Source organism: Acanthopagrus latus, chromosome 15 (assembly GCF_904848185.1).
Source record: "Acanthopagrus latus isolate v.2019 chromosome 15, fAcaLat1.1, whole genome shotgun sequence".
Classification (NCBI taxonomy): Eukaryota; Metazoa; Chordata; class Actinopteri; order Spariformes; family Sparidae; genus Acanthopagrus; species Acanthopagrus latus.
The window spans coordinates 5,872,845-5,884,340 of record NC_051053.1 but is presented as its reverse complement, the minus strand read 5'-3'; the positions used below and the strand labels follow the sequence as shown (position 1 = coordinate 5,884,340).

The 11,496-nt window shown below is 43.9% G+C and overlaps 1 protein-coding gene across 2 annotated transcripts in view; it reads left to right on the top strand.

Moving 5' to 3' along the window:
* Positions 1–9,779: 9,779 nt before the first annotated feature.
* LOC119033605 (serine/threonine-protein kinase MARK1-like) overlaps positions 9,780–11,496 on the top strand; it is a 33,154-nt gene continuing 31,437 nt past the window's right edge. For both annotated transcript variants that reach the window (XM_037123922.1, XM_037123923.1), the window contains exon 1: positions 9,780–10,131. In XM_037123922.1, coding sequence (XP_036979817.1) covers positions 10,081–10,131 — 51 coding nt within the window. In that variant the 5' untranslated portion in view covers positions 9,780–10,080. The remainder of the gene's footprint in view (positions 10,132–11,496) is intronic.

Below are 11,496 nucleotides of genomic sequence, written 5' to 3'. Positions count from 1 at the left end.
AGTCCCTCCAGTACACCCCTTATGCACATTTTTACATATTGCACCTTGAATGTTGTAAATGAGTTTGAAATTATTCTCCAAAACTACATACTGCACCTTTAAAGTATCTGAAATTATATGGAGTGGGAAAGTACAAGTGGAGTATACAACATCATCAGAAACTGTATATTTGGCTGATATCAGATCAATTTCTTTTTATTATTGGAATCAGTGTTGGTTGTTTTTGTTTTTTTTCAATTTGAAAATGCTTTGGCTCTGGTGCAGAATGTAATCTGCAAAGTAACTTGTTCCTAAAGTTATCAAATAAATAGATGTAGTGAGACAATACATTTTAAATACGGAACGATTTGGTGCGATGTGATCCAATTTGAAACGATACAGTGCAATCTGATACAGTTCTTAACATTTGTTTAATGTAGACATTAATTTTACATATAAATTAAAATAAGCAATTCTATAAAAGTGGCATTGCATTTAAATCGATACAGTATTGATGTAGTTGCATCTTTAATGTTAAAACTGGTTACCAATTCATATTGGTGAATCTTTACAGCCCTAGTAAAAGATAACTGTAATCCTGTGAAGTTACAGAAAAAATATGTAATTACATTACAGAAACATTTATATAAAAAAGAAATCACTAACTGGATATACAGTTTTCACATAAAAATTGATTTACTAGTCCATTACCATGACAACACCTCACAAGTCCACACAGTATCATTTTACAGAAACTGGAACTGTGTGAACTGAAACTAAAAGCCATCTTGTTGATGTTTTTTTTAATTTTTTTTTTGCACAAGTTTGGTATCAAGGTCATTCAAAAGTAATGGAAAGTAATCGAGTTTACATTACTTTATCATTGTGATACTTGGAAAAATTACCCTTGAAGTATAAAGTAGCAGAAATTGGAAACACCTAAGTAGCCCACAAGTACCTCAAGAGTAAATTTTTAGTTACACCCCAACACTGCTTATTTCCGACAGCAGAGACACAACTGATCGCAGAAAATGCTGGTCTGCGCTGTTCCCATGTGCTCCAAAGGGAACAAGATGTGACTTCATGTATAGTATCATGGAAAACGCAGCGGCTGCGTGAAATGCTCCGCTGCTGTTCGCGTGCTTTTTGGAAAACGTGAGGATGATTTCATCTGAATGTAACAGTGATAAATGCAGTGAGCATGATGCTCCAGCCATCATATCTATCTTATTTAAAAAGCTCCATCGAGGATACAGTCAATGTGTGCTGAGGGACAAATGTGAAGCCTGCACACACACATACACTCACACACACACTCTGTCTCTCTCTCACACACACACACACCCACACACACACTGCACAACGTATTTAGATGTGAAATTGGTTGGGAGTGGTTTTATGGTAAGTTACTCAATCATTCTGCTGTGTAGGGCTTTAGTCAGAGCAGTGTTGGGACGTGTAAGATGATCCATGATGTGTCATTGCTCCCCTAACCCCATCTTCAGCTCCCCGCTCATTGGAGCTCTGTGTTTTCTGCTGTCTGTGCATGATTTAACCCCCAGGAGAAAACATTGCTCACCCACTTTTTTTCTGTGACTCAACCTACGCCAGGCTTCGTAGGAAGAGCAGCGTTTTCAGGGTTGTTGTTGTTCTTGATTAATATTCCACTCAGGGTAAAAGATAATTAACTTAATCTCCCTGCATGTAGCTAGACATTTCATTAATCACTGTTAGATTTATTAAACACATCAAAGCCGAAGTCACTGGCTGAGGATCACAGGAAAGAATAAAAGTTTCAAAATTAAAGTTCAGTCAGTAGAATGTTTGTTACTCTCTCATCGCCTCAACACATTATCCCCATCGTGCGTGAAACTGTCCTTTTTTTTTCTTCTTTTAACTGTTTTTAGACGCTGAACTTTGGGATCAGATCTTAGAGAGCTGTTCCCATTAAAACAGTCAAGTGGATATTTCAGAATTGAGGAATGTAGTAAAACATCAGCCGTGAAGGTGATAAGTTGCCGGAGGATTAGCTGAATTCTGTACATTCTCAAGGCATCTACAGTGTACTGATTTTTTTTCTACTGCACAAAATCAAGAGGCAGGGTGCTTTGTTTTTCCAGTTTGGAAAGAAATAAAATCCACCTGCATTACAATAAAGTGCAGATTTTACCCACAGGACCGCATTAACACCCAGTGTGATAATGAGTTGTGATCACAGCTTTTCTCAATTTAATTTCTCTGTTAATAGTTTGCAGTAAATTGACTGAGTACAGTTTCATTGGGCAAAATGCACCAAAGCCTCAAAATGAGGTGTTAATGAAGGTGTCTTTTAAAGTAATATTTCATCTAATTTTATATTGCGACTTGTGGTGAATACAGTAAAAACATAACTGCAATTACTTCAGTTGTGACAAAATAATTACCAGTAAATGTTCCTCTAAGTGTCTGGGCATCGTCGACTCGGCCTTGATGACACATACACATGTACAGTATGCAGATTGCGATATCACTCCCGTTTTATTTTGTTATTGTGTCTTGGCCACAGTGCCATGGTGGGCCAAAACACGAAAACATTTTAGAAAAGACAACGTTTCATAAACCACGACAAAATTTCACCAATCTCATGAAACAAATGTTTTCTGAAATGTCGTTCTGTTTTTTGAAATGGTGTTGTGTTTTGACCCTCAGGGCCACCGTACATGTGTGATTCCATGTTAGTGGCTCTGAAGCACATTGGGGCTTTGAGCTAATTCATCCTGTGGGGACTATAAATGTCTATACTAATTTTCATTTCCATCAATCCAACTGTTGTGGAGACTTCTCACTTAAAATAACAAATAACCTGCTGCTGGTAGGATTTGTCCTATGGTGACGAAGCCTGTACAAAATCTGATCTCAATCAGAAGAGGTGTGGAGCTATTTCTATCGGGTGCACCTATAGTGTGGCTAAAAACACAGACTGCGATCTCCTGCATCAAACTAATTTGCTTCTTCAACTCAACTACCCATCCCCAACCTTTTGCTCGTTGTATTAGTTCTCCTCACTTCCTCCTTTGAGGTGTAATGATTTGCTGTGGCCACTAGCGTTCGCTGCCTAACAAGAAACAAAAAAAAAAATGCATTCAGGCTGCATTCATCGTTGACCTATGCTGTCGTTTTCTTCTGATGAGGTCGGGTGACTGAAAACACACGGACAAAAAAAACAAAACAAAAATTCCGATGCTGAAACGGCCTCCACAGTGCAGTGGAACTACATTAATTGAGACGTTCACTGGCCTCATTCATCCAGGCTCGAGCCCTACCTCGCAAAAATGTCGCTGAAACTCGGGTGACTAATCGCTTCTCACTGGGAAATCACTCACAGTCACTTCAGAGAGTGCAGCTCCTTTATATGTTCTCCTCGGCCCGTCCCGAGCGCTTTCAGAGCGGGTGTCAGGGAGAGAGGCAAGAGGTGTTTTAATGGCGAGAGAGAGAGAGAGTGCACGAAGAGGTGAGAAATGAGTAGTTTATTGGATGGCATTTGAGATCGGAAAGACATAATGGGATGAGGTCACTTGTTAACACTGGCGGAAAAGTGCCACACGAGGGTGGCATAACCGCAGGGAGGCACACACACACACACACAAACACACACGCACGCACGCATGCCACTCAAGAAATCACTGTCAAGGTAACGAGAACATACACACGCGTCAAACAAATTAGCAGAGTCCATGTGCGCCTGTTTGTGTAGGTGAGCGGTGAACTCTGCTGGTATGCGATGCGGTGCCTGGTGCCACCGCATGCGGCTGTTGAACACGTGCCAGGTCGTAAACACTCCCTGCCTGGTACCCAACCACAGATGTCATTTCAATCAGCCTTCAGTCAGGCTGCAAAATAAATCCTGGAGGTCCATACCTGTGTGATTACATTCCCTAATTATAGTTTGGAGCGGTAACTCAGAGATGACTAAACGAGACGGGCCCTCGGGGTGTTGTGAATGTAATTATATCCTGACAATTAATAGGCCCCGCTCCTCAGAGAAGTTTTCTTATATGATGACGTACCTGGCCGTTTTTAGCTCGCCTGGGAAGCCTTTGAATTATGACATAATTACAAGGGAAAACATGATATACAAGGATGATAATTATTCCCAAGTACAGTAACAGTGAAAGGCATTTCCTTTTATGAAGTTCATATCAGGGAAACGTTTATATTTCTCCTCTGAGGGCGAGCTGCTGCACAGCGCAGTGTTTTATCATAAGGGAGAAGTCTTGTACCTGCCCCGTTCACATTTCGAGAAGGACACGCTGCTTCAGCCCTGCAGTGTGTGTGTGTGTGTGTGTGTGTGTGTGTGTGCTGAATGGTGCTTGTGATCAAATAAAACTAATACTCTGTCTGCCTGATTGGACGACCCCTCAGCGCTGTGTAGGCACGTTCAGGCTGTGTTTGATTGGCGTCTCTCCCTCTATCACCTGTTAGTTTTGTTGCACCTTTAAGGGCGGGACAATTCACACCGTTATCACAGGTTGTTGTTTTTTTTCTTTTTCTTTTTTTTTTTTGCCTCACAGATGTGTAATTAGGATGAAAGAGAACACCTGTGGGCATGTGGAGGGGCATTTTGACCTTTTATATCTGAGAAGCGCAGGAGCAAATGATAAAAATTAAAGCTCCTCTCCACATATTCATTAAGGCATACATAAAAAAAAAAAAAAAAAAAAGGTTTTTATGCCTGATCCCATCAGGCTCCTGGTTTTGTTCATGCAACTGCAACTGCAGGTCACTGTCACACAATGTAGCACATCTATAAATCTTCACAAATGATTTAGTAATCAACTTGGTTGAAGTCAACGGGAAGCAGCAAATCATTTAAAAGAAAAGTAGCCATTATGTGCTCAACCCCGTTTAATCGATAAAATATTTCTGGAGCGTCACATAAAAATGTTAAAATTGGATAACAAGTCTGTTGTAATCCAAGTCTCTGGAACCCTGGAACGTCCCACACTGATTTGAAACCACCCGTTGATGCAACTTCACGAGTTTTGCATGCTAATGCTTCTGGCTCCACAGCTAATGTGAAGGTTTCATCTTAAAAAGGGCAGTTATGTCTTTTCAAATCAATTTGTGTCTTGATTTGGGGCTTCTGAAGACACTGGACAAGCTGTATGGGGCCATTATTTTTATTATTTTCTTTTTTACAATTTACAACAAGTTCCCTTCTAATTCAGTTGTTTTCTGCTTAGCTGTGAAGCTCCTGCAAATTTCTGTTGATTATGAAACTAATGACTGAATTTTCATTTTTGGGTGAACTCCTCCTTTAAGGGAATTAAGGGAATAGTACACTCATGTGGACCAAGCCCAAAACTGATTTCCCAACCAGCCTCAAAAATGACTGTCACCAAATTTGCAGAAACATGGTGCCAAAAATAAATATTTTGTTGATGGTTGAGGCTTTTTATTCATGTTGCATATCAATCTTTTGCTCAGCTGTAATTCATGATGTGTAATTAGGCTGTGACTGTTGTTGTTGTTGTCCAATGGAGAGTTGTATAGATGAGTCTGAAAAGTGATATGTTTGCATTAACCCAGGTAACATATCATGCACTGGTGATTCTCCTCACACGCATGCTACACTCTTCTTCTTGCCTACTTGCAGTTCAGCATAAAAGGATAGGTTATCAGTTTTTCAAGATTGTCTTAGAACGTAAGTCACAGGCTCATATAAATAATGAAACACTGTAGTCATTCTTACTGACCATGAAGAGATGAATTCCTTAGGTTCTTTCTCTGGAGGTGATGGGGGGACAAAGGACACCTTCTGAAGCCAACGTGAGGCTTCGAAAGCACAATCCAACAATGCATAGCTCTACAGCTCAATCTCGAGTTTCCCACTTTCACTCGTTGCTCCGAGTCCACCTCTATCACTCCCATCCTGTCAGCTCACATCTGCCCTCGATTTTCAAGCCTTTTCATATTTTCCACTCCCCCCCACCCCCAAAAATGCAAATCGGGCGAAATCGAGAGAGTACATGATGTATGCACACTGTGTCAGCACATGCATCTGAGACAGCAGATGAAGACGGGCAGGTGAGGGGAGGCCAAAGGGTGGGCGCGGGCTGTTGACGTGCCAGTCAGTAATACTTTTCCTCAGGTTGAGGTGTGCTCACCAGGAGGGTGTGTTTCTGCTGGAAAGCTCTGTAATGAACAGAAGGCTGGCTCCCTGCCTGATCGAATTCCAACGCAGCCCCATATCTATCTTGCCTTCCAAAAATGTTCAGCATACCAGTGGGTTTTATTGACTTGTCAGAGCAGACAGCGCAGTGCAAGCTCTGCCTTGTAAGGTGTGCAGTTAACAGGTCTCTGACGCAGGAATGCCTGTTGATGACATTTGATTTGTAATATCCTCACGTGTCTCGGGCTTAATTGGAAAATACGGCATGTGCTCGAACAGCATGATTGTTGGCACGTGTTCCTTTGTAATGAACTGGAGTCTGATGTGAGCTAGTCCAAGTTTGTGTCTCTCGAACTTGATTACCATGACATTTGAATCGCCAAGGCAGGCGTAACTGTATCTGAAAAATATGTAATGTTTGAACCCAAAATGTGATTTACCAACAGTCTCACTAACAAGACTCTTCGTACTAACTGGAATGAACCGTACTCTGTCAGCTGCATGTCAATGAAAAAAAGATTTTGACAAGAAATGCTGCAACTCAAAAAAAAAAAAAAAAAAAGGCATCACATGGCATCACACATCAACTGTGTATCGCATATATGCGTATATGAAAAAAGTTGGATAGAGTCATTTGTGAATCCAGAGATTCAGATCCAGATCCTGATATATTGCCTCACTTGAGTCAGCACTGGTTGAGATTTATGATCTGCAGAGATCAACCATGCATATAATTATGCTTTTAACACCGCCGATTACTGTTTACATTTACATTTAGGGCATTTAACAGAGGCTTTTGTCCATAGTGACTTACAGTAATTCATACACACATACACTGATGTGCCAACCAGCACATCAGGAACAGTTTGGGATTCACTATCTTGCCCAAGGACAGTTTGGCATGCAAACCAGGGGAATTAAGCCAGCGACCTTCCAATTACAAGATGCTGGCTTTACCCCCTTATCTTGAGATAACAAATTGGTTTTATTGTTACATGAGGTCAATTTTATACTTATTTCATCTCTCCCTCATGACATGAAAGTCAAGTCATGAACATGTAATATGAACGTGGCATGAAACATGACGTAGAAATGTCAATATGGTATGGTATGCCTAAGAATGTTGAAGTATCAGTGGTTTGCAGTTGTGTTTTATCCTGGCAACTGGGCTGGAGAAAACCCAGCATTTAAAACAAAAAACAACTGAAGCATGGCGACATTAGTCACTACTAGCGTAACCCCTCTGAACCTTGTATTGTGGGTAATGTAGGCGCCAAGTACCTGTAGTATTGAAATAGGGGTTTTTCTCTCACACTAAAGTTGTCTAGATCAGTGGAGTATTCTTTTGATTCAATGCAAACCAAATAAAGAAAACGGGTTGCATGTATCTCTGTGGATTCTCTGGAATATGATTTCAATCAGATGGTTTGTCTGATCTTAAGAAAAAAAAAAAGGGCAAACTAAATCATCTGTGTTTTTTTTAAACATCATCAGGTATCTACGCTTGAGAGAAACTGATGCTGAGATCTGACCTCAAATGTGATGGTATTATGTGAGAGGCACAAAGTGGGGCTCAGTGTTAGCATGCAAGCCTCTACAAAACATCCGCCTTCCTGCGAAGGCTGCTCATGGTATTTCCCACACTTCTGCAGGATGTGTGCAAACATTGTTACTGACTGGAAAAGCGTGGCTTGACTTTCACTGGTGAAACTGAGTCAGGCAAAAAGGGCTGTGGTAAAGTGCCAATGCTGACAGATGCTACTCCTCTATCTGGCCCATAATGAGTTTAGCCTCAGCAGCCCCCTCCCCGCTCTCTCCCTGTCTTTCTACTCTTTCCTCTCACCCCCTGTCCTGCAAATACAGTTAACTGCATGACCATCCGCGATGAATGGCGGTTAACAGCTGCCTCTTTTTTGATGGTTGCCTGTGAGAGCATGTAATTGCATTTGGCCCTGGGTGTACATGCACTCATTAAACCAGTGTCAGTGCCCATTACATTCCACAGCAGTGCAACTCAGGTACAGAATGCAAATCCCAGGCACGAACCCTGCGCTCTGCGAACGCCTTGACGGGAGCATTGAAGACCTCGGCTCGATGCCACGCCACTGCGAGAAACTGAGTTATGTTTTTATTTTTAGAGTAAATTTAATAATTTGATTGTAAATATTCTCAAATGTAAAACAGATCCTAGAGCCAAATATCTCACTATTAGTAGTAAGAGGATGTGTCTTAGTGGGAATAATTTAGCTGGTCCCAGTTGTTAGGGCTCAGAGGGGATAAGATCTGCTATGTTGGGAGCCGATCCACACTGGGATCAGATACAGAATTCCAAAAATGCCCATCCACATGCCAAGATTTCGGCATTCGTTGGACTCCTTTTGTTTTGCTGAACCATCTTATCTCCTCGCATATTGTTCTGGTATCTCTCCCTGAAAACATTATGGGGGGAAAAAAACATTTCTCAGGGTCATATATCTGAGTCGAACCTGCTTGATGGGAAGGAGACGGAGCGGCCAGAGCTATTTGTAGGTGTGGTGCAAAATAAACTACAGATTCCTCAGACCTAATGTTCTCAGTGGCTTTCAGGTCCCATATCCATCAGTTATTGTGATACGGTGTGTCATGCTGTGTCCATTGTTATCTTTGGGGCCTCTCTTGCTGTGTGAGACAAACCTCTGCCAAAGAAGACGTGACGTGTCATACAAGAGACTCAGCAGTGGACGTCAAGTCCCGTGGCTGCGTGACTCATGAGAACGGGAACCAAAGCCTTGAGGTAAGACAAGAGCGAGAAAATGTGCGCGGCGGCATTAATTTGTTTTGGGGCCCCCCGACATGTCAGACACACTGCAGGTGCGCGACAAACTGCAGGTGCGGCCTGACATCTGGTGGTCGAGCCGCGCACGCACACCCTGCGTGCGCACTTCACTATGATCAGCGCCACACCCAGGAAAAACCCAGGTAAACACCCGCACGGGTGAGCAACGCAAAACATGCCACCTAGCCGCAGGTAGTTTGTCAGATTTTTTTTTTTTTTGCGGATATGTTACTATCCACGTCACTGATCAGAAGTTGGGGGGAGGGCAACGAGGGGTGTACTGCTGTGGCCGTCCAACAGATGGCAGAGTCCGGCCAGTTTCCGGCGTGAGACAGGCCCTTACCCTTGAACTAGGCCTCCCTCTGGACACCACATTGTCACATTCGAATCCCACATGGTGGTGGCTAAATGACCGAGCCGCTGATCCGTGTCTGAAACGGCAAAATCACACACATATTTAAATACACTAAGCATGCCTCTTTCCTTGTATTTCCTTTTTGGTCCTGTTCCACGCAAGAAAAAAAAAAAAAACAGCCTGACGCGCTCTATGGATGTGTTGTATGTGGCGTGAGCGAGGCTGAACACGCCCTATATAGTTAGATCTGGGATTCGATCTGAGGGACACTGGTCCAACTGTGTGCTTAACTGTTTTCTGGTGACTTGAATAATGAGCTGTATGGAGGAGACAAAGGGAGAGAGAGAGAGAGAGAGAGAGAGAGAGAGAGAGAGAGAGCCCTCCATCCTTCCTGGTGGGAGGTTTGAGATGCGCTGCGCAGACCCGTCCGCTACCGACGCATCTTCCTGGCCTGCCCCCCTCTCTCTCTCTCTCTCTCTCCTCTCCCTCCCTCTCTCTGTCTCTCTCTCTCTCTCTCTCTCCCTCAGACTCTCTTTCTTCCTTTTTTTTCTGTCTGCCACTAGCCTACCTGAGGGGAAGTGCACAAAGCCAATAAGAAAATCTGGCGTGTCGGCGGGGCCTGTGCGCGCGCTATGCTGCGGTAAAAGGCCGCCGTTTGCGGTGTTTACAGGGGATGTAGAGAGGGGGACGGAGGCACCGCTCTCCCCCGACGGACCGCGCCGTGTCTGCTCTGCTCTGCCCAGCCCGCTGCATCGCTGAGCGGCCCGCGAAGCACACAAGATGTCGACCAGAACGCCATTGCCCACCGTGAACGAGCGTGACACCGAGAACGTAAGTGCTGCTAGCCGGTGTGTGGGGCGGGCTGGAGGGGAGGAGGAGGGGGGGGGACACCGGCGTGATAGCGGACGAGGTGGGGGACGAGGTGAAAAGACGACCGGGGGGATGTGGCTGTTGTTGCGCACTGGTCGGTGCAGCTTCATGGCAGCGCCGCTGCTTTAGCGTTGCAGAGCGACTCGACCAATGAGCACTCCGGCTCCCCTCTCCTCTCCTCTCCTCTCTCCTCTGACGGAGCCTAGAATAACCCAGAATCAAGGTGCAGTTTTGTTATGTCTGCCCCAGTTCAGCCTCGACACAACGCACTGCGTCAGTGTGCTGCCTTTACTGACTCACGCGCAGTCTGGATGTTAATGTCGGGATTTAAAAAAAAAAAAACAACAGATATTTATTTTGGCGATAACGCTGCTCGTGTGGCCTGTGAGAAAATGGTGTTGCTCCACTTGTGTTGCAAACTGGAGGGAGGGGGGGGTATTTTCTGGTCCACAACGTCAATATTTAGGGAGGGTGGGGGAGGATGTTGCCCTACTTTTCAATGGCAACGCTTGGTAGCATCGCAATGTGACATCCATCACCTATTGGGCCCCGTTGTAACTGCACGCTCACAGTATTGAGGAGGAGGACGAGGAGGAGGAGGAGGAGGTGGTGGTGGTGGAGGAGGGAGCGTGTTGTTATTCACCATTCTGCTGCCACGACCCTGATGAGCTGCAGCAGCAGTCGCACATGTATTTATTACTGAAGGAATGGCTGGAGAATATCTCAGTCAGTGTGTGTGAAGGAATGTTTATGAACGACCACCCCAGCCCCCCCCCCCCCCTGTGTGTGCAGCATGATAATAAGAATGCTTCTTTCTTTTTGAGATCAGTCCAAATGAGGACTGCTGCGTGTGTATGCTGACAGGCTCTGACATATCTAGGTTCATCTTTTTTTTTTTTCCTGGAAACAAGACGAGGCACAGACTACTCCTTGTGTTTTACTGCGTTACAACCGGTGGAAATAGCTGGAAGCCGTCTTTAAAGGTTAATCCCAGATGTTGGGGCAGGACTTGTATTTTGTGCTCCTTGTGTTTTGGGGTTGTTTATCCTCAGGTGAACAAAATTTCAACTGGAAAATTGATTTTATTTTATTTTTTCAAAGTTATATAACACAGCATACCTGTGATGTTAACTTTACTTGATGATATCAGCTCTCATCATCCTCATCATCTTAATGTTTCTGTCTTCAGGTCTCATAGACTACTAGGCGGCTATCAAAGCAGTAGCCGGCCAGCCTCGCCTGCCTCTGTTGGACTCCATCAGGCAGCCCCAGGGCCCACTAGCTGCTGAACTGCATTGCATAACAGCTTATTACTCAGAGAGACGA